General features: G+C 35.7%; 1 protein-coding gene across 3 annotated transcripts in view; it reads right to left on the bottom strand.

Moving 5' to 3' along the window:
- PLCZ1 (phospholipase C zeta 1) overlaps positions 1-24,654 on the bottom strand; it is a 46,111-nt gene that overhangs the window by 21,296 nt on the left and 161 nt on the right. The window contains exons 2-7 of one of the 3 annotated variants that reach the window (XM_086713954.1): positions 24,084-24,239; positions 22,928-23,051; positions 10,672-10,903; positions 9,440-9,641; positions 4,924-5,068; positions 202-351 (exon numbers count right to left, since the gene is read on the bottom strand). In XM_086713954.1, coding sequence (XP_086570080.1) covers positions 202-351; positions 4,924-5,068; positions 9,440-9,641; positions 10,672-10,903; positions 22,928-23,051; positions 24,084-24,094 — 864 coding nt within the window. In that variant the 5' untranslated portion in view covers positions 24,095-24,239. The remainder of the gene's footprint in view (positions 1-201; positions 352-4,923; positions 5,069-9,439; positions 9,642-10,671; positions 10,904-22,927; positions 23,052-24,083; positions 24,240-24,654) is intronic. The other 2 variants (XM_086713955.1, XM_086713957.1) reach the window with 2 other exon arrangements.

Raw genomic sequence — 24,654 nt, 5'->3', positions numbered from 1 at the left:
CCATATATTCTCTTTCTCAAAATATATTTACCTAAATGCTCACGGGAACATTTCCCAGGCAAAACATTGCAAAGACACACCCCTATAATGGCTCAAGGCTAAGAATTTTCATTGATCTCTAACCCAGTTTTATGGATCAACAATCATAGTGACATGCTTTTTCTTTTTTGATTAACCTGAGCTTCTCAGACAAAATGTTACCTCTGGTGAAGGTAGTTTGTCTGGAAAATCATCAAGCATATCAGAAAGCAAGGCATCTCCAAAAACAGACTGCAAAGTGTCTGCCATCACTTCTTGTTGGGAAGGGGAGCAGTGATTTTCTAAAGAGAGCACCACTGGGTAGTCAGATGTCTAAAAAATTAACCATTACTACGGTTACTGATCAGAACTCCTCAATGATTGTAATGCAATTAACAGAAGCAATTAATCTATCTTAAAACTTACATTCAACGTTCTGTACCTTTGCAAAATAAGTATTCTTTAAACTGAAAGTACTTTTGAGTTTGACATAACAGGGAACATTAAATCTGTATAAAAAGGAAGATTGTTACTGTTTATAGTAGAAATATAGGCAACAACGGAAGCATCCAACAGTTGGTATTGTTTAAATAAATTATGCCATATCTCCTTAAAGGAATGATACAAACCTGGTAAGAAGGAGGTAATGCTATATATACTGCTATAGGAAGTTATCTATAATATAGTCTTACGAGGAAAAATACAAGTTGCTGAAGAGTAAAATTCTACACGTTAATATTTGAAGCATATATATGTTTGCTTATCATATATATATTTATTTTGATATTTTTTAATTCTAATTTTTTAATGTTTTTATTTCTTTTTGAAGGAGAGAGAGAGACAGAGCATGAGCAGGGGAGGAGCAGAGAAAGAGGGAGACACAGAATTCGAAGCAGGCTCCAGGCTCTAAGCTGTCAGCACAGAGCCTGATGCGGGGCTCGTACCCACAAACTGGGAGATCATGACCTGAGCCAAAGCCAGACGCACAACTGACTGAGTCACCCAGGCACCCCTCGATATTTTTAAATGTGAAGGGAAAAGTTTAACACCAGTAAGTAGAGGAAACTTAATTTTCTACTTTTTTAGTTTTAAATTCTACAATCAAAACTCATTGCTTTATAATTAGAAACAAAGATAAGGATATAATAATAAAGAGAATCTATTAAGTAAAGATTACTTTACAAAGAGATTTTCAGCCTATATAATTACTAGGGCACAAATTTACCAATTTGTAAACAAGCCAAGGACTTGCAAGGTCCTTGCATTATCACAGAGTTTTGAATAGGACATTATGCTTGTTTAATGTCTGAGTATATTAGTAGCTTGTGGCTACTATAGCAATTTACCAAAAACTTGGTTGCCTGAAACAATGGAAATTTAGTCTTTCACAATTCTTGGGGCCACAATTTTAAAATCTGTTTCACCAGCTAAAATCAAGGCGGGAGAAGGCTCTAAGGGAGATCTATTCCTTGCCTTTTACAGCTTCTGGTGGTTGGTGGTTCTATTCCTTGACTGTGGCCATATCACTCCCATCTCTGCCCCTCATCTTCATATCATCTCCTCCTCTGTATGGCATTAGAGCCTACCCAGCTCAACCAGGATAATCTCCTCATCTCTAGGTCCTTGATTTCATCAAATTTGCAAAGACTCTTTTTCCAAATAAAATAAATTTACAGGATCCAGGAATTAGAACTTTTGTGGGCACTTATTCAGCCTACTATCATAACCTCATACCTATTCCCATATACACTGACTCTATCTAACATCAAGAGAACAGTGTAAAAAATTTTCCCAAATATAAAAAGTGATTTTAAAACTAGGCAAAGTGATATCCTAGCAGAGAGGTTTTTCAATTAGCCCTGACTGCACTAACTGGGGAGAGTTGATCTTTTTTTTGGGGGGGGGGGTCTTCTGTGGTCCTTGGCTCCACCTTCAGGGAAGGCCCTCTTGTTTTTTATCCTTGGCCACATTTTTTCTTCTTCTTCTTGTTTTATTTTTTTAAGTTTATTTATTTATTTTGAGAAAGCAAAAGAGGGGGGAGAGAAAGAAAGAGAGAGAGAATCTCAAGCAGGCTCCACGGTGTCAGCATAGAGCCCGATGCAGAGCTTAAACTCACAAACCGTGAGATCATGACCTGAGCTGAAACCAAGAGTCAGACGTTAACCAATTGAGCCACCCAGGTGCCCCATATCCTTGGCCACATCTAAAGTAGGTGTTGAGGAATTTGCTTTCCTTAATGTCAGGCAACTTTTGCAGCTCACTTCTTGACCAAGAGTTGTTTTAAGGCTCACCTAAGAGTCAGAGTTGTGTTTTATTTTGTTCTGTTGTATTGTGTTGTGTTTTTGGCAATGTAATTCCCTTCAAAATTTAGACTTCTTATATGCTTGCTTCTAGTAAGTTACAGTTGCCAGCAACTGTACCCAAAGTTCTTACCTCATCATAATTATCAAATCTATTTTATCTTACTGCTCTCTCTTCCCCAAATTAATGGTGACTATCTCAAGTAGAAAATTGAAGCTTCATTCTAACCTTTGCTGCAAAAATGAGTCACCCTGTTCAACTGAGAAGTCTCATTGAGTTGGCTCAAAGCTTTTTTTTTTTCATTCCATCTTTTTCTCTTCGAGTCTTAAAAACCGTAGGGGTTTCCATCCTTGTGAGGCCTTTGAATTTTAAGATTGCCTCTATTTCCTCAGTTACCCACCCTGAATGAAGTGAGAGGGTCTGCTATGCAAATATTTGGGAAGAGTATTTCAGATAAAGGGAATAGGAGTTGCAAGGGCCCTGAGATGTGTCTGGAGAAGAGTAAGGAAGCTAGCATGGCCATGTGCATAAGGGAGAGACGAGTAGAAGTTGGAGGTAAGAGAAAACAGGTTAAACATGGCTTTTAGTTTGTATTTTGAGTGGGACTGAAGGTTTTGAGAAGCGGAATGACATTATTTGACTTACCAAAAAGTCACTCTGACTGAAACATTAAGATGAAACTGCAGGGGGACAGGGAAAAAAGCAGGAACATTGGATAAGAAGCCACTGCAATAATCCAAGTGAGAGGCGATGTCAGTTATTCAGCACAGTGACAGTGAGAATGGGGAGGAGGAGTTAAACTCAGTGTATATTTTGAAAATAGACCCAAGAGGATTTGCTAAAGAACTTATTTAAGGATTGGAGAGAAATGAGGGGGGGGGGGGATTAAAGTTGACAACAACAATTTAGGCTTGAACTCAGGAGTTAGCAGTAACTGAGATGGGGAAGACCATGGGCGGAAGAGGAAGATCTGGGGTCAGTTCTAAAAATGTTCTGTTAAATATGCAAGTGGAGATGTCAAACATGTACATGTCTATATTGTATGGAGTTCAAGGGAGAAATTGGGGTAGAGGTATAAATTTAGAAGTCATCAGAGAATTTAGAAATCATAAGAGAATCAATGCCATATATCAATGTTTTATACTAAAAATAGAAATGTTCCATATTTTATATGAATACTTTGCACATTTTTAGTATTTTGCACTCTCAAATAATAAGGCAGTTGATTTAAATTTGTGATTTTTAAGTTATGTTTATATTTATAGATAATGTATTGACCTACTGAGGAGAACTTTAGGTTTATCAAATTCTAAGTTTTAATTTCTTAGATATGTACTGTTTAAGTACTCAGTAAGATTTTGTTAAATCTCTTCAATGGCACAGCAATTGAAGTACTTAAGAAAGAAACAAATATTCTAACTTTATAAAAATAATTTAAAATACCTAAAGGTGCTTAATTAGCCACGTTTGTAAATAAAACCAAGTCTTATTTAAAATTGAGTGATTGTGGGCACCTGGGTGGCTCAGTTGGCTGAGCGTCCAACTTTGGCTCAGGTCATAATCTCATGGTTCATGAGTTCGAGCCTCGCGTCGGGCTCTGTGCTGAGAGCTCGGAGCCTGGAGCCTGCTTCGGATTCTATGTCTCCCTCTCTCTCTACCCCATCCCCACTCATGCTCTGTCTCTCTCTGTCTTAGAAATAAATAAAACATTAAAAAAATTAAAAAAATATAAATAAATAAAATAATAAAATTGAGTGATTGTTAACACCCATTCAATCCTACTCAATTTATACACTAATTTATTTGTAGGCTGAATTTAGAAGTGCTCAGAACTAGATCTGTGAATCCATAACTTTAATAAATCCAACAATAATTTTTAAACCCAAAATAAACTTCTAAGCATACTTTGCTTGGGGTCCCTGGGTGGCTCAGTCAGTTAAGTGTCCAACTTCAGCTCAGGTCATGATCTCATGGTTTAGGGGATCAAGCCCCATATTGGGCTCTCTGCTGTCAGCACATAGCCCCCTTCAGATCCTCTGTCTCTCTCTCTCTCTCAAAAAACTAAGCTTTAAAAAAAAAATTCTTTGCTGTATGAATAGCTGCCATCATAGTCATAAAAAATTTCAACAATCTGTATAACACATTTTTGACACATTTTATCTCATGTATTGAAAGTAAGGTAATTGAATATTGGTAAAATATTTACTATTATATAGACCAGTATTTCTCAAACATTTTTTGCCTGTACCTCAACTCATGGTAAGAAATATATTTTACATTGTGACACAGTACACACACACACACACACACTCATATATATCTATATCTATATCTATATCTATATCTATCTATCTATCTATCTATCTATCTATCTATCTATCTATATACATATAATATGTAATTAAACAAAAAATTTCCTGAAACATGCATCTTACTACCTGAGATTAACTTCAGTAAATCTACCTTTAACTATATACTACAAAAATCATAACACACAATTTGAAATATCACTGATCTAAACTAAGGCCAAGCATTATAGGATTTTGAAGCAAGTAAATTATATCGTGTTTAGATAACTATAATTTAACAAAGATACGCACGTACTAAGAATGCATATTTGTGTATTGCTTGGATAACTGTTTTAAACAAAAGCTTGCTGGTGAGTGTATAACCATGGTATACAATGGGTTCATTTTGTGATCCATCCCAGCAGTCAATTTCCAGACAACGGCATCCTTTCACAAGGGCACTAACAAAATTTAAACAAAATAAATGGTCAATTCTGGATCATTAAAAATATATACCACAGTATGAAAAATCACAAAGGCTATTTGTGATTTTGCAATAAATGCAGAACTGAATCCATAATAAAGACAAGTTGTCGTGTTAAACTGAACACACTTTTCTTATTTTCTGTGAGCACAGCCTGAGGTGGAAGCGATATGTACCAACCCCAGTTCCAGCACCATCAGGATGGTGCAACGTGTAGTGCTATTGACTCTGAATCCTGCAATTTCTCCCTATTCCTTACACTCTAATTTCTACAAGGGCAGGAACTAAAATTTCAGTCTCAAAAAAATGTTTGTTATATATAGTTCACTATCGATAAACATTTATTGTGTTTTTAGTAAGAAAAAAATGGGAATTATAGGGATGTAAGAAGAAACGTGGAAGGCAGACAGAGTGATCTCCTAAAATACAATCTTGGAGGAGAGATTGAATGAAAAGAAGGCTGACCTGAGACCTAGGATCTTAGAATAGATAGCCATGGGTCAGGGAGTAGATCAAAGAAGTCCCCTGCCATACATGGAGATATTTTTCTCATAGAAAACCAAGTTAACACTTGTTTTGCAAGAAGAATATTGGGTTATCCCCCTGTCTCTTGTCCAGTGGTCTTCAGTAAGGACAATTTTGCCTCCTAGGAGACTTTTGGCAATGTCTGGAGACACTTTTGGGCCACAACTTGGAATGGAAAGGAGATTTGCAACTGACATCTAGTGGATAGAAGCCAGGGTTACTGCTAAACATTTTACCATGCACAGAAACAGCTCCCACAGCAAAGAATGATCTGACCTCAAATATGAAGACCTGAAAAACCCTGACCTCAGCCATAACAGAAGGGAGTGTGGTCCCAGCACCAAGTACTTGATACAGAATCAACAGTTCTTACAAACAGAAATATAGAGTATCAAAGACCATATGAGAAAATAGACCTTTTCAATTTAATACTTCTTTGGGGGGTCAAATTTAGTCTATTTTCAAAGCAGATGACGTGAGAAATATTTACATAGGAGTGTTAACTGAGAAAAACTAAAGCAATTATGACCCCAAAATCCAGGTGTTGAATTAAAAACATAGAGACCTTATGCTCCTCGGGAATAATATAGACAAAAGATGGAGGTAATCTGAGGAAGTAGAGGATTAGAGGGGAAGAAAATTTGCAAATCTCATCTATATTTTCTGAAACAATGGAAAATATAAAATTAAATAATTAATAAATTATTTCTTGAGGTTTGTTTTTTAAGACCACTTTGTTTTTACTTTTTAAGTGCACATGGCTTTATTCACATCTATAGTGAGGCACTGTAATGTAAAATTTCAGAGTTTTGTTAGTCTGCTTGTCCTTGTGTTGGAGAAATGACCTAGAATGTTCTTCTAAGAAAATTGTGTTTACCTATAGATATTTCCATGGGTGAATAAGGTGACTGTCTAATTTTACATACAAGTCCTCAATTGGGCTGTATTTGTAGAATTCAAAATGAATGTGTTTCTCATCTTGTGGATTTACTTATGTATTTAGATTTTAAATTGGAGAAGAAGCAATATCTATTTGTAAACTCTATTAATTGCCATTTAAAAATGTTTGCATTATTTGGTTGATTGTCAAAGTAAATTGTCTTGCCCTTTTTATCACTACAGCATATCAGTACTCTGGGCTGCTACCGGAGAATAAACGCTCTGCTGGGAAAACAAAAAATTACCAAAAACAAAATTGTGAAAGAAAACTTTTCATGAAGGACAACCTGACTAATACTGGTTCTTGCTACTTCTCTACATAACTTTAATTTTTTATCCTTAGATCAAGCCAAACTTTACCAAACTGCTTATTTCAAGTACATGGTTTGGTCCCCAGCAAAAATGATTTGAGTGGATTGCACTGTGTCAGGCCAACTCCTTTTATTCAGAGGCACAAAAAAGGAAGTTGTGTCTTCCCCAGTGGTGTTGTGGAAGCCACATTCTACTATTTCACACTGAGTGCCCTTTTTAGAAATGAATAATAGAAATTTTTCTGTCACTCAGTAAAAAAATGTTCCATTTCAATAAGTTTAAGGGGCTTTTCATGGATTATGCTATAAGGCAGTTAATGCTAGTTTTCCTTTTTTAGAGATGAAGAAGTTGAGACTTAAAGAGGTTGTATCTGTCATAATTAACAGAGGAGTGAAAGAGAGGAAAGATCAGCACCAGAAGCTTAACATTAATCAATAAACATTACATTATACCACCTCTGATGAATAGAGAAATTTTGAAAAACTTGCATTCTAAGACTGTATCTTGCACAAGTGGGTAAACAAACAGAGGAAAAAATACAATTAAATTTAAATTTAAATGTTTAGTTGGGTGGAACATTTTCTTCATTCAAAAGTAAATTTTCTGCATTTCTAAATCAACGTGATTAAAATGCATATTTTCTGTTTTAAAAAATAAAGTAATTAAGTGTGAGTAAAAATTTCTGTAATGAAAGTATAGCTATGAATTCTTATAGATTTTTAAATGGATAATTTCTGAGCTTGTGGATTTATGTGTTTTCTTTTTTCAACTGGAGAAGCTATGTTTATTTGTAAGTTTCATATTATCATGGAATTATATCTTTTCTATCCATGTTTTCCTTAATTATGTCAACCAGTCACATAGCTTTGAATATCATCTATATGATGATGACTTCCAATTTTATTTTTCTAGTCTGGATATTTCTTCCAAGTCCCAGACACATACGCTTAACTGACTGTCTGACCTAGCCATTTTTTCAAATGTTTCTTTCTTTCTTTCTATTTGAGAGAGAGGGAGAGGTCATGAATGGGAGAGGCACAGAGAGAAAGGGAGAGAGAGAATTCCAAGCAGGCTCTACACTGCCAGCCCCAATGTGGGGCTTGAAATGGGGCTTGAACTCAGGAACCAGGAGATCATGATCTGAGCAAAAATCAAGAGTCGGAAGCTTAACCGACTGAGCCACCCAGGCACCCCCAACCTAGCCAATTGATAATGAATTGGTATCTCAGCTGAATGTGGAAACTACTACATTCTTGCTTTTGCCTCACACCCTACACCAGCTTCCTCATGCTTCACTATCACTGTCGATAGTATCGCCATGTGCTAAGTCATCAGGCCAAAATCTTGACTGTACTCTCTCTCCCTCACACCTCCCTTCAAATCACCTGATAAGTCTTTGTGGCTCTGCCTTCTTAAAATATTTCAAATTCAACCACTGATCTCAACACCTGCCTCATGAATTCATCTTCTAAATAACCATCACCACCTGCACCATTACAATATCTTCCCCAATCATCTTTTACCTCCACTTTTGCACCATCAGTCTTTCCTGCGCAGTAAAAAGTAAATAAATTATGACATTGTTTTAAGGAAAACCTCTCCAATTGCTTCCCAATACCACTGGAATAAAATCCAGTCTCCCTTCCGTGGCTTCAAAGGCTCTCATAAACTAGTCCTGTCTACTTCCTCAAGCTCATTTCTCCTCATTCTCCACTTGTTTCCAGACACACTTGCTTTCTCTCATTTGAACATGCTAAGCACTTACTATTTCTTCGATTTAGCATGCCCTTCCTACAAAGAATTTCTGAGGTTTCCTCTTTATCATCACTCAGACCAAACTATATCACCTCTTGAGAAGCCTTTCCTAACCCTTTAACTAAAGTAACACCCCCCACCCTGTTATGTTACCCTAGTTCACTTTCTCTATATGACTATATCTGTTTACCTGCTTATTATGTCTATTCTCATGAACACATGAGCATAGCAGCTCTGAAAATCTTGTTCACCAATGTATTCTCAGCTGGCTGACTAAATTGAAGACTGGTATTGACAGTGTGATACATTGTAGAATGCAAAATTAGAGGTGTATAATGAATTGCTTTTAAGCTATGTAAATCTATCATCTAGCTACCTATCTATCTATCATCTATAAATGCCGAAGTATATAATTTATCTATTTATGTGTTGATTTCACTTATAGCATTGTGTGTTGATGTCTGGGAATTAATTTTAACCACATTTTTGGAAATCTGAGCTGTCTTGGCTAAATAAGATAAGAAAATTCTTCTTCATATGATTTTCTATAAGAAATATCCAAATTATTCAGGAAACCTCGGGCCAATAACCAGGCAGAGGAGGTCAACAGACAGAATTAGAAGGAAAATGAATGATACTAAAACACAGAATAATTATATAGCCACCCAAAGGATGGCTCTCCAAGAGATGCACAAATCAAAATTTCTTTTTCCTATGTTTTTGTACAACATGCAAGCCTACTTTCACTGTGAATTACCACTTATTGGAAATTCCAAGTGTTTTAAGATGTAATGGTTATAAAAATCAAAATAAATACCTTACATATCCCCAAAGGTCACTTGGTCCCAGTAACTGGTCAGATATCAAGTAGGTATTATGTGAACTTGAAATAAAATAATCATTTAGTGGTTGAGTCATATCTTGATAAACTCTTCCACAATCAGGTTTAAATATTAGACATTCAGATGAACCCATGTATCTTATAAAACCTTCAAATGACATCCGATGTGCTCTCTTAACTATAAAAAATAAAAGGATGCAGAAATAACGTTAACTGTATAAAAATTACATCTCACTTATTCAATAGTAAAGCATATTTCTAAAATATTTAAAATTAATAATGATACTATTTCTAATTTTACTGTCGAAACAAATTTTTTTTCTAATGAGTACCCTTAGTTGTTCTATATCAACATTCAAGTAGAGAGTATATTATTTAATCTCTGATTTTTTAATATTTTAAAAATACATACAAGAAAATACATATATCATAGGCCAATGAAATTCCATAAGCTAAACATCTAGAAAACCAGCACCCAGCTCAAAGAACAAAACATTGCAGAACCCCAGAAGTCTGCCTCCTGCTAATTTTTTACTCTCTCCCCACTAACTCAAGTGTATTCAGTGGTCTGGCCACTGATCACCTAGATTAGTTTTCTCTGATACATTATTAGCTTAGATGGCCATTTAGTTTAGACCAGATGATTATATTCAAAAGTGAAGGAAGAGCAAACAAAATTTAATGTTTATGAAATGTTGTAGACAATTACGTGTATAGACAATGGAGAAAGTAGTAATTTTATAATATTTTATTCATTTCCTAGAATAGTTTTCACTTAGCTAATTTAATATTTCTATATATTTTCAATAATGTAATGTATGAAAGTAGAAAACTGCCTATTACTTGGTTTTCCTCTTATTAATGAAAGTGAATATGCTTTCTTTCATTACAGTACACATAACAGAATTTCATCCTGCTTTCCATGCCTAAGCTCATTTCTGAACACTTACGAGATATACTGAAGCAGTTAAAAAAAAAGAAGAAGAAGAAGAAGCTGGACAATGAGGTAGGAAAGAATGTAATTGTTTACACAATGTAGTTTCCTAAAAGCTTTATATACAGTCTATAAAATATAGAAATAAAACTGCCAATATTTTATTTTATCCAGAACAAATTTGACCCATTCAAAAATTTGAATTTGAGAACTGTAATTCATAAAAAGTACATTGCATTTAAATATTTGATAAAACTTTGAAATGCAAGCATACCTTCTTCAATAGGCTCATATTTCTGAATGATCTCAAAAGCAATATTTTGACTCATGTCAAGTATATACTGTTCTTGTATCAAAAATTGGAGCAGGTTTTTTTCAACAAGAAATTTCTGGTTACCAGAATACGTGTTGAAAATCTCAACAATTTCTTCTCTGTGCGCAATAATTCGATAAATTGATCTAAATTCTTCTATGGTGATTCTTCCTTGCTTCAGCCTGTCATTATCCTACTTAAAAAAAAAGACTGGTGGGCTCACATGGTGAATATAAAAAACACAAAATAAATGAGTTAGAGTATTTGTATAATGTATAAAACAACCAATATGTGAAGGAAGATGAATCTTACATTGGATTCACATCTCAAATAAAATCTATAAAACTGCACGAAATGACGCCAAAGTGAAAAATCACCACCTAAAACCCAGTGGCCACATTGGGAATGGAAAAAGGTGTGGGAAATCACCAGGATTCTAGGTTGTCTTTCAATTATACATTTCATTTTTCTCTTCCACTCTCCTTCAGTACCTTCTTAAAACCAGACAGTATGTAATCTCATGCCACAGGTATGTGTAAACATCAGAGTAAATCAGACATTCAAGGTCACTGTAAGCTACAGAAACTCCAATAGTGGCGGTAATACTACAGTAAATGCAGTAGTTATGTATCTTAAGGAAGTGGAATGTACATAATCACTGAAGAATTGGGGGCAGGGACAAACAAGTTAGGTTCCAATAAGAAAGAGTGGATTCACCTGGCTCTTCTGGAAGATTCATGTTTGAACTTTATGAGACAGACACAAAGTGGGCTGGGTCCAGTTACTAAAAGTAACAGAAACACTGTGAGGTTTCTGAGTAGCAAAATGACTAGCAGAAGTAAAAGCTTAGAATGATTAGTTTGCATAACCAATTGGAAGAGATAGAACTGTAAGATGGATCAGAGAAGATGCAATCCAGGCAGGAGGTGGTGAGTAGAAACAAAAGAACTGGTATCAGCAAAATTATGAACAGAGAAGTCAGAAGGACTCAACTTATTAAATTTTACATGCATGAGAGAGAGAAGTCAGGAATGTCTAGAATCAGGGAGAGTTAGAATAAAAACTAGTAGAATCATTTACAAAAAAAAAAGGGGGGGGGTATAGGAAGTATACCTTAGAAGGAAATTTAATTTCAAAAGAGGCTATTTATTGACATTCTTTCTCATTACATTGTAAAGAGCTTGAGTACAAGGAACATGTGTTGAAGGGCCATTGTAATGTGGTGAAATCTGACCATTTGTAAGTAGAAGGAGCGAACATTACATTCCTAGCTCCAAAATAGATGGGAACTTGGGACATATAAATTAAACTCTCTGAGCTTCATAATTAAATTAAACTCTCTGAGCTTCATCTGCATAGTGAGGATAGCACTACCTATGTCATCAAATTGCTGTGAGGACTGGAGATACATTAAATGGTAGCTGCAAATATCAATGTATGGTTATATTTTGTCAAGTTCTGCTTCCCTCACATCATCCAGCCTAGTGTTTCCTCTTTTGCACTTGTGCCTATAAAATGAATCCCCAGGGTACAACACGGGGTAAACATGGTGGAAATGATCTACTCATTTCATCAGCAAAATTTCAGTAGTAGACCAGTTTGATATGAGGGATCCAAGAGGCAGTCGGAGCTGGGAATCAAACAGGAAGAGCACCAGTTCAGTTCACAAACGAACATTAATCCATGTGTACGAAGCAACTTGCAGAAGCAGGGACTGAAATAAAGCCCCAGGTGGGAATGAGACGGAGATAAGTTTGACAGAAAGGCTGGGATCTATGGTTGTCAAATTGGGCCCAGAGCTCATTAAAATAGCTCCTTAAAATTATGTAATCTTAGAGTAATTCATATTATCAATTTATCTTAGTTGACTAACAAGATTCGACTTACTATTTTTAAATCCTGGATTTTGAAGTCTACATAAGTCAATGTTATAGAATTAAATTTACTTTATTTTAGCCCCATCCCACTCATAATTTGTTATAAGATCTTTAACAAGCCCATAAAAACCAAAGTGCGCCCATAATTCCTGAAAATTTTGTTATATAAAATTGTATAAATTAAAAATTACAGTCCTACTAAATAGCAGTGTAAAATAAAATACATTATCCACTAAGTAATAACAGTTTTATTACTTTCGGGCAAGGTTTAAACTTGGCAATCTGACTTGTTCTGTTTTGTTTTTCCCAAAAGATCAAAGTTGTCATCTGATACTAGAAAGCATTAAAGGTGTAGAGTTCAAACAAAATTTCACAAATCCAAATAATTGCTGTAATTGATCCTACCCAAAGGAGTCAACCATCAAAAATTAATTAAATTGCCAAAAATTAAAAACCCCACACAACACGTGAAAATTGTATTACTGAAGATGGGAAGTTTTAATTTTAGTAGAAAGAGAAGGAAATGGAAAGCAACAAAAGTCACTAATCATGGAGTCTGGGTAACAGCATTGGCAGCAGGGGAAGAGGGAAGAAGGAAAGTGATGAGCAAGAAAGATTCAAATCTGAGGGCTGAGACACATAATAGTGGCTGAAGCAGATAGAATAACAATGTATTAATTTAATATCTCCCCTGTAGGAGGAAAATGGAGTTCAGAAATCATATGTCAATTGTCCCCAATCCCACAGAAAAGCAGCAGGAAAAAAGACATACATGTCAATCAATACACCACTGTGCATATTGACAGTATATAAGCAAAATTAAATTGTGCAAAATACAAATCCAGTCCCTTCAACTACCTCTTAAATTGCTCAGTATTTCTTTTTTGTCTTCCAGACAAAATCCAAACTGCATTGTCTGGCATCCAGGGTCCTTTAAGATGTCACTAATGGCAACTGCTCTCATTCCTTTCTTCCTTGTACCTCATACTTTTGGCGCTCTGAATTAGTTATAGCATAAGTAACAAGCTCTCTTGCTACTGAATAGGCTGTTTCTTCTGTCTGGAATACCCTTCTTTAACTTCCTAACCTACTAATTTTTACTCATTCTTTTTTTCATTTTTTTTAATTTATTTATTTATTTATTTATTTATTTATTTATTTATTTATTTATTTTTATTTTTATTTTTACTGACTATTGAAAAAAGTGTCTTACTCTAGAAGTCTTCCCAAAGTCCCTGTCTTCTCCCAGGCCACATTAGATATCCCCCTGCCTCTCAGTTTTTATAAGACTCTGCATCTTCTTCTATATAGAGTTTATTACACTGGAGTGAAAGCCTTTTTTTTCTAAATCCCTTCTAGAATTGCCTTGGATAGGAAGTTTGCCATTTTTTTTCTTATACTCTTGGTACCTAAAAGAGTGCCTGGCTGGAGGTATTCAGAATATGATCTATCACCTAAACAATGTTGTAATTCTGGTGAAATATGTGCATTTAATTGGATAAAGGAGTTAATATATCCCTAAACCTAGGAAGAATAAGAAAAGATATTTTTAAATACACATCATAGAAAATATGCAAAATGCCAGGCTCCACGTTAGGGAATATTGTAGCTTTTAGAAATGTTACATATTAATCATTTATAAGTACAGCATAAAATAAGAGTAATGAAGCCAGTTTTGTTTAAAAAAATATTCATTAAGTGTTTTTTTTTACAAGGCATTATAAAAAGAACTTTATCAAAAAACTCATTCAATGTTTATGTATAATTTAAAAACATATCTCATACCTTAAGATCATAAATGCCATGAAGATAGATATTTTATTCTTTTTATTCCAATGCCTAGTACTGGACCTACCCTAGCATAGGACATCAGTGACTGTATGTTTAAATGTATGGTTGAAAACATGAAGCTAAAAGAACATATTAAAATAATTCTATTGATATTCTGATAGTATACGTTCAGAGAACAGAATCAAAGCTTTTCATGTTGTTCCCGGTTTCCACTGCTTAGTTTGCTAGTAAAAAGATGAGATGTCACTTAAAATAAACAACCATATAAGAAAGTTGATCTATCAAAACATAGAATTTACTTTTAAATTAAGATGAGGTGTTTTAAACTTGTCTGTAAAATTACACTAAAAACAAAGTATTCTAAATATATCACAGGATCTGACATATTAACTTATTTTTTTTTAATTTTGTTAAAGTTTATTTATTTGAGAGAGAGAGAGAGAGAGAGAAAGCAAGCACATGTGAGCCGGGGAGGGGCAGAAAGAGAGGGAGAGAGAGAATCCCAGGCAGGCTCTGCACTGTCAGTGCAGAGCTCAATGTGGGGCTCAATCTCAAACTGTGAGATCATGACCTGAGCCAAAATCAAGTCAGACGCATAACCCACCAAGCCACTTAGGCGCCCCTGACATACTACTTGAACCTGCTTAGCAACTTTGTCTTCTGTCTTCCCTTTCTTCCTAACTAAATATTTGAAGCAGAAATGAAATTGGGTAATAAGGATGTAAAGGCAGCACCTTATCAGAACCCTCTGGGCGTTCATATTCTAGAAAAGGAAAGCAAGTATGAAAGTGTTATAATAGAAACTTTATACACAACAGACAAAGAAAGTTCAGTGATTCTTCTTGGAGACAAAAAGAGAGTCTTTATAGAAAAGGTGATCCTGGAGATGAGCTTTCAATGACAAGGAAGATAGTTGCCTGAAAATGGGGAGAAGGGTTATTCTAATTGTTGGGATCAGAGTAAATAAACACGTAACAGTACAAAACAGGTTATTAGAGAGGATGTTAGTAAAGCTTCAGTGAGAGAGAGAAAGGTGAAGTCAAAACTGTATCTAAGGGGCCCTTGGCCCTGAGGCCCTCAGACTTCATTCTCAACCAGTGAGTTGCTGATGAGCTTTAATGAGGTAAATCATACAGATTTTGTTTTAGAAAGACTACTATGGCAGCTATAAAGAGGGGAGATGCTAGGATTCAAAGCAAGGAACCAGTTCATAGGGCTATTCAAATTTTAATGGACATATAAGTCACCAAGGGACTTGTTAAAATGCACAGTCAGCTTCAGTACGTCTGATGCTACATTTCTAACAAGCTCCCAAGGGATGCCAGAAATGCTAGTCTGAGGAGCACGCCTTGAGTAGCAAATAGTTGGAGACCAATTGACTTTGTGTAGAAATAAAATACACCTTAAAAGATTTGAAAATTGGATGTGGAGGTAAGGTAAAAGGACGAGTCCCGGAATCTCCCAGGTTTCTGGCTTCAATAACTGAAAGAATGGTGCTTCCATCACCAAGAAAAGAGAAGACGACACTTTTGAAGGGAAAGATGGTTACTTAAACATATTAAATTTGAAGTATCTTCATCTAAGCCAAGACAACTAGTAGACGATTGGGATGGGAAGTGGGACTAATGTATTACTGGAGAAAAAACAAGGATTTTGCAGGCAGACAGATCCAGATATGAATCTCCACAGTAATATGATATAAACCATATCAACATTCCTCACCTCAATATCTTAATGTGTAAAAAGAGGCTAGTAACGACTTCCTCGGATGTTTGTTAAAATAGTGCATGCAAGGGGCGCCTGGGTGGCGCAGTCGGTTAAGCGTCCGACTTCAGCCAGGTCACGATCTCACGGTCCGTGAGTTCGAGCCCCGCGTCAGGCTCTGGGCTGATGGCTCGGAGCCTGGAGCCTGTTTCCGATTCTGTGTCTCCCTCTCTCTCTGCCCCTCCCCCGTTCATGCTCTGTCTCTGTCTGTCCCATAAATAAATAAAAAAACGTTGAAAAAAAATTTAAAAAAAAAATAAAATAAAATAAAATAGTGCATGCAAAAACCTAACACAGGGCCTAGAATATGGCAGGCGATGAACAAATAGTAGCGTGTATATGGTTTTGTTGTTCAGGATAGAAAATTTGTGCTTTGTTCCCGTTAAAGTAGTAATGGAAGCCATTGAAAGTCAACAAGGTGGTGACATAGGAAAGTCCAGAACTCACCTCCTTCCAAAGACATACCAAATATACAGCTATATATGGGACAATTCCCTCTGAAAGATACCTGGAAACTAGCTAAGTGAACTAACTTGCCTATATATTGAGCAAATGAGAAAAAATTCTATATCAAAATGGGTAGGAGAGGCTGAGACACAATCTCTCCACAGACATCACCCCCAACAGGATGACATATAATTGAGAGTGAACACACAACCCTCAGCTCTCCCTGAGGAGTGAAGGGTTTGGGTCTAACTTGTAATGCCCCAAATTTTAAGACTTCCACCTGAGAGATAAGTCCTACAAATACCTAGTTCTGAAGGCCAACTGGAGCTTGTGTCCACAAGATCCACAAAACTATAGTAAAGAGTTCTTAACAGCTCACAAGGACTCTTGGTGGCTAGTCTCCGCCAGAGCTTAGCACGGAGGTATAAACTAACATGTAGTTTTTCCTTGAAAGAGGCCTACTTGGTCACCTTAAAAGCCATAGCCTGAGAGTCATGCTTCTAATCTAACACAGGTATTGGGGCCCTACAGTCTTCCCCAGAGACCAGGGAAGCCAGTAGGTACCATCTTTCTGCTTTCCCTCTATCTCCCTCCAGATCACTAATATCTCCCTGAAACACGTGTGTGTACATATCTGGCACTCCAGCTTTTACAGCTGCCACTCAGAGGTTTGTGCTCACAGGTTCAGCAGAATTGTGGTAAACAAAGAGAAAATCCTTGTCTAGTTGTCCCTCAGGAGCTTGGTGCAGAGGGAGATGACAGAGACATTTGTTTCCAGTCTTTCCCTGAAAGAGGTCTGTTTGTATACTTTATAAGCTACTGCCTGAGGGATCTAATCAGCCCACATCTAGGTGCTGACTGGGATCCTCCCCTTAGGAACACTGATGGGTCTTGGCACTCCCTCAGTGACTGGGAGCCACTAAGAATAAAGCAGGCTGCTTGGACAATTGCAAAGGTTGAGAGACAAACAAAAGCTAAGTCTGGGATGAACAATAAGGTTCTTCTTCTAAACAAGGCCACTCCTTCAAAACTGGTGGAGGTGGCTGTTCTATCTAATGCACAGAAACTAACACAGACAGTAAAAAAAAAAAAAAAAAAAATGAAGAAATACAGGAATATGTTCCAAATAAAAGAACAAGATAAAACCCCAGAAACAGATCTTAATGAAACAGAGATAAGCAATTTACCTAATAAAGAATTCAAATAAGGGTTATAAACAATATGAAGATTACTCAAAAAATTAAAAATAGAACTACATATCATACAATTCCATTTCCTGATATTTAGTGAAAGGAAACAAAATCACTATTTTGAAAAGGTATCTGTACCTCCATGTTTATTTGAGCCATATTTACAATAACCAAGACATGGAAGCAACCTAAGTGTCTATCAACAGATGAATAAAGAAAATGTGAATAAGATATTATTCTTCCATAGAAAAGAAAGAAATTCTATAAATTTTGACATCATGGATGAAGCTTGAGGCCCTTATGTAGTGAAGTAAGTCAGACAAAGAAAGACAAATACTATATGATCTCACGTATATGTGGAATCTAAACAAACTGATCTAATAGAGACAGAGAACAGACTGATGGTTGCCTGAGGCAGGGGTGGTGGGGTGGAAGAACTGGGTGACAGTGGTCAAAAGGTACAATTTTGAAATTATAAGATAAACAAGTACTAGGGATGAAATATACATGATGACCATAGCTAACACTGATGTAGGATATATAATAACATGTTCTGCTGATGTAATACACAGCCTGGTAACTAAATTAGTAATAACATATTGCATATTTGAAAGTTGCTACAAGAGTTATCTTCAAAGTTCTAATAACAAGAAAAAGAAATTTGTACCTATGTGAGCTGATGGATGTTTGCTAAACTTGTTAATCACTTTTCAATATATACATACAATTCAATGTATGTCAAATCATGTTGTACACCTAAAACTAAGACAATGTTATATGTCAATTACATCTCAATAAAACTGGAAAAAAAAGAAAAGTTAATAAGATTGTTCAGGAATTCTATGTAAAGTAAAAAGAAAGAAAATTAAGGACAGATGGAAAAGGAAAGTTCAGAAATTTTCAAAAAAAAAAAGTGATGTCATAGAAGTGAGAATAGGAGTAGTTGAAGAAAAGAGGGATAAATAAAATGCACAGAGAGCCTAACCATTGTATTTACCATTTTAAAAATAGAGGTTTTCAAGGTAGGTATGAAGGCAAAATTTATTGCAATGAATCATTGAGGAAATGGAGAAAGAAATGTAAAGGTGTCTTTCAGTTTATTTGCTACAGGAGAGAATATAACTTTTAGAAAAGGATATGGAGTGGGGTGCCTGGGTGGCTCAGTTGTTTAAGCGTCCAACTTTGGCTTGGGTCATGGTCTCAGTCTTTGTGAGTTCGGAGCCCTGCATCAGGCTTTATGCTGAAAGCCTGGAGCCTGCTTCAGATACTGTGTCTCCCTCTCTCTTCCCATTCCCCACTCATGCTCTGTCTCTCTGTCTCTTTCTCTCTCAAAAATAATTAAAATTTTTTTAAAAAAGAGAAAAGGAGGGGCGCCTGGGTGGCGCAGTCGGTTAAGCGTCCGACTTCAGCCAGGTCACGATCTCACGGTCCGTGAGTTCGAGCCCCGCGTCGGGCTCTGGGCTGATGGCTCAGAGCCTGGAGCCTGTTTCCGATTCTGTGTCTCCCTCTCTCTCTGCCCCTCCCCCATTCATGCTCTGTCTCTCTCTGTCCCAAAAATAAATAAACGTTGAAAAAAAAAATTTAAAAAAAATAAAATAAATAAAAAAATAAAAAAGAGAAAAGGATATGGAGCTATTTATTTTTGAGAGAAGATTAAAAATAAGCTTAGACTGTGGCAGACCAACTAAAATAGGAAATCATAAACTTGCGGTGGAACAAAACAATATGTAGCTGAATTGACCCAAGTTGCAGATTTGTAGGGCAGACACAGCAGAGAAATACTTTACCTCCTCTCTCTACCTTCTAACTTTCAAACCACTCTACACTACTGCCAGATATATCCTAAACTTTGCACTATTTCCCTCCTCAGAAAAGTTCAATGGCTACCCATCGTCTATAAAAAAAATATCCAAACTCTGTAGCCTACCTCAGGACTTTTGTGATCTGGCCATACCTAGCACTCCTCATCGCTTCCTTGCATACATCCAATGTGCAAGTCATACATCGTTACCTTTTATTCATCAAGCACTTCTCACACTGTTATCTACATATACTGCTTCTTATTCTTCGAGGGACAATAAGAATGCTCTCTGTACCACAGCCTCTGTTATAGATGCCCAAGTTTGAGTCTCTGTCTTCTCAGATTCCCTGTAATTATTAACTATGATATTTATTATTATCTACTTATAAAATAGTAATTTCTGTATTTCTTTTCCTCCTGATGAGAGAGAGAGAAGTGAGAGAGAGAGCACTTTATTAATTTTTTACAATCCAGTTTCTAACAGTCCCATGGACATCCTATAGATTTAATAATGGCTGTTAACTGCTTAGAGAATTTGAAAACTTAAGGTAAGTCCTATAATAATATGAATTCTTAAAATTAAGAAGGATGCTATTTCATACTCAACTAACAATCAAGAATGTAATCTCAGACTAGTAATATTCTGTTGAAATGACACAGAATATTTCTTATAAAATATATTGTATGCTACAAATTAATGACAATGGTAAAAGCAATAAAGTTTTTTTTTAATAAAGGGATAAAACAAAATCTTACAGAATTGCTCCCCACGTCATGGCTCAAGAATTGATTTTGTAAAATGAAAATGTGAATATTTTGCCAGGGTCATAAAGGTACACCTTCTTTACTTAAATTTCATAGTAAATATTCACCCAATAAGAAAATAAATTCACATCAGAATTTATGCCAGCTTCTTAAGAAATCAATAAATGTAATGCAACTTCCTATATTTTTGAACAATTATGATTGATATACTTCAAATAATATTTATTGAGTGCCTACTTTTTTCCAAGCCTTATACTAGATACATTCACAAATAATATTTACTATTCAGCACAATCCGGCAAGATAACTATATTAGTTTCCCCATTCTGCAGGTTAAGACATTTGCTTAGGGAAATTTCTGATTTGCCAAGTACTGAACAGGGAAGATCTGATGGAGTGAAGAATCTCCACGCCCATTGAGCTTGCCAATAACAATAGCCCTGAGAAGCTGGAAGATTTTGGTCACCAAAATAAGATTCTTTAAGATTCATTGCATTTACTCTGGCTACAAGGTGTACCGTGAATTTTGGAAAGATAAACAACAAAAGTTGAAGCAAACCGTCCAATGTTTAAGAAGCTTAATTTTTAGCTATCCAGAAAATTTCATTAGCCAATACACCTTCCCTAGCATTCTATTTAATTAATTTCTTAATGCATATATGGCAGTGTAGCCAAAGGCAACAAAGTATCATCTATTCAAGGGCCTAGGGGAATTATTTTGATAACAATTTCTTGTCATGATCATCAGCCTTGTTTATATGCAATTTATGCTTAAATTATTTGAGGCCATTTTAAAGAGGTTTTTAAAGAATTCTAAGCAATCTCTGTCCCTCAATTATAAAAATTATTTTCATAGCCATTCCAGAAAGGTTTTGCTAAACAAACTAGACCTTCACCCTCTCGCGTTTAAATAATTGTTAATATCAATTAGTGACCTATTTCTTTACCTGTTAGAACTGTTGCACATTTTACATAACACTTTTTAATAGGGCATGCACTTTACTCAAGTACATCTCAGACACATATCTTCATTTTGCAGGTAATGCAAAGCAACCTGATAATCACTGAATAAGATTGATCACATTTCACATTTGATACAGATTTAATATATTACCTCTCTGTTGTGTTGAACGTGAATTTTATTAAACCAAAAAAGTACTTATTTGGTTCTCCCATTGAGTGATACCACTGGGGGGAAGTTCTACTTGTGAAGATCTTTCACAAACCTTGTGTTCTTCAGGTATAGTATTAGACATGAGTTGCTTAAAATTCTGATAGTTTATGGCAGCACGGACTACTTGCATTCATAAAAAACAATCTGAAACTTTTGTCTTTTACTGCAGTCTCTTGAGAAGTGCAGCTTTTTTTTTTTTGAACCTCCTCTTTGTGATTTGTAAACATGGGGGCTAAATCTTGTTGAGAGAAGTACTTGATAGGGCTGCTCCATGGTCTCCTGTGTCTCTGCAGGTTTTCCAGCAGAGGCACCAACACTTACTTCAGAACTAGCTTTTCAAGGATGTTTGCATGATGAAAAGATAATATCTCCCTCGAGGGGAAAAAGCAGGTTTCTTTACTGTGCATGATAATAATGATAAGGGCACCCTCCAGGGCAAAGATCAGACAGGCTTACTTCCTGTAATAAAAGATTTGGGTTCCTTAAACTTGAGGTCCCTCTCTGATAAGACAACCCAGGGCATGTGCTTCTGTCAGTTGGCCCTCTTCACATCATGCTTTGGGAATTGAGACTTGGAGAAATAGCACCAAAATGCTGATACCCTTGCAATGGCTATTTTTGTAACAAGGCTATTTTCTCTGAACCAAAAGCCTGCCTCGGCCGTCATCCATGAAATTATATCAGGCTAACTGGTTAGCTTACAGGCAGGTAACACAGGTTTCCCAGTTTGTATTAATGGTAAGAATTTCACAGACTGTTATCTGGGTAGTCACTTTCAGAAAACAGTATCATATTCAGGATTTCCATCTTCTTAACTTAAGTAGCCAATCCAGTATTTTTACTTGATTTGCCAAGAAATTTGCCATTTCCTAGCACAAAACTCAGCTGAGTGGTTGGATTTTTCTTACTTATTGATGATCTTTCCCTCTGTCCTTTAGTGAAAAAATTGATCCAGTTTCCATCCCCACTAGTTCTTCAAACAAAGAAAACTTCTGGCATGATTTTCTACTTTGAAGTGAGTAAAATACCATTTTTCTCAAGACTTCTTTTTCCTTCTATAAATCACTAACATCTAATCCATTTACCATTTCTTCATTTATGTGATTTTGATCTAATCATATGACCAATCCTAATCTTACATGAACATTCTTGTATCTTCAGCTAATTATGCTAAATTAATAATCTGGTATTATTTCAAATTTTACCATTAACTTATTTTATCTCCTACCTAAATTCTCTCCTTCTTGATTGTAAATATATTTAGCATAATTAATTGCTTTAATTCTCAAGAGACTAATTTTTCATATGTATTTTCTGTAGAAAGCATCCAAGTAGCTGTTGACATTTCCCCTATATTGGATTAAGTCCTTCATAGGGTGGGGCAGACAAGGGGTGGATATTATCTCACCTTAAAAATAGATTTCACATGAACATAATTGCACTGAATATCTAATTTTTCAAGTAATTTGTGAGTTTTTTCTAGGTTAATTTTTCCACCTCTAAATTCATCCCGAATCATCGACAAAAACCATGTATGAAGCACAAAAAAAGAAGTTAAGGAAATTCTCACAGAAAATCATTAAGTACTTAAAATGCCTAAGGAAATATTTGATTTCTTTTCAATTTAACGTTTTTATTTTTATTTTTAAGGGATAGTCTATCTTTTGCTTAAGTGACAAAATAATTCTATGATAAATTATGGTTAAAACAAAATTAAGTAGGTACTATTCTGTAGTGAAGGTATGAGAGGGCATACATAACACAATAAAAATTACAGGAAAAGAATAAAAATAAACATTTGAGGAATCAAGTTATTATTTGGGAAATACAGTCTATTTCCTGAGACATGGACTTGGGGGACAGCTGGGCTTCAAGATCTCCCTGTCACTTGACCTCTCTCAAGTTCACTTTCCTCATCTGAAAGGTGAGCAAATTAATATTTAGGGAAAGTGGGGGCATAAGTTCTCAATATATTACTGAACACAGTTTCTGCTACTGAGTGTTCAATAAATAGTTACCATGTTTGATATAATTATTATTACCATGACATTAGCCAGATGTCCAGCTACACGTGCCAAAAAAAGGCAACATTTTAAGTACCACCAAAAAGGGTTAAAAATGCCATGCTGAATGTATATTTGGTATGAATAGAAAATTAAAATAATCAAGCTTACTTACTGTATACAGACAAACTACAAAAAAATTAGGACACTTCAAATGGAAAAACTGAAGTTGGGAATTAATATGACAACTTATAATATCATGAAAGGTACTTGTGAAAATTGTTCAAAATTCCACTCAGTTTCAGACTGCTAAAACTAATGAAAAGCCCTCACATATAAAGGTTATGACTTAATATGGCAAAGCTCATGTTCTCATAAGAAAAAGACAGGAAGTAAGGGAAATGCAGAAAAGCTTAGGACGGATGGAAGGAAGAGGTTTATACTTAAATGAGAGAGGCTTAACTTCCAGACTCTTCAAAAAGAAAGAGGAGAATCAAGTAAAGGGGATTAATTAAGAGGAAGAAGAGAAAAGAGGAACAGAAAGGACTTCTGAATGGATATTTGTTCTCCATATTTTCATGGCCTGTTGTTATGCTTCTCCTTGCTTAGTAGTCTCTCCCCATTACATGTTGTCACAGGTCTCAAATATAGTCAACTCTGCCCTTTTGTAGTAAAGGAATTTCTTGATATTCATCAGCTGTTGCCTCTGACCCTTTTCTAGAGAGAAAGCAGAAAATACAGAGTGGTTTGCGCCTTTGTTCTTTGGAGATAGCTCACAATTAAATCCCATAGAATCCACATGCCAGATGTGGTCCCTGCATTTCACTGCCTTTGAAAGTTTCTGGCTTCTTGCTTACATTTTAACAATCTTCAAACCCTCAATGGTTATAATGCAGTATCCTCTGCTGTTTGGCATTTTTCTGTCAACTGCCATCGTATCTTGTTTTATTTTTACTCTTTTGTTGAACCCCCCTGAAACTTTTGGGCATAATGTGCTTCCAGTGGGTTTGGGGAGAATATTCTGAGGGCCCTAGGATAAATAAATGCCACTGTGGTCCCCAAAGGTGCAAAGGGCTGCCAAACCCTCTCTAGAAACTCTAGGCTGCTTCTGTAGATTCCTGACAACATAGAA

Source organism: Puma concolor, chromosome B4, assembly GCF_028749965.1.
Source record: "Puma concolor isolate L17-30 chromosome B4, mPumCon1.1.hap2, whole genome shotgun sequence".
Classification (NCBI taxonomy): Eukaryota; Metazoa; Chordata; class Mammalia; order Carnivora; family Felidae; genus Puma; species Puma concolor.
This window is presented reverse-complemented; position numbering and strand designations above follow the sequence as displayed.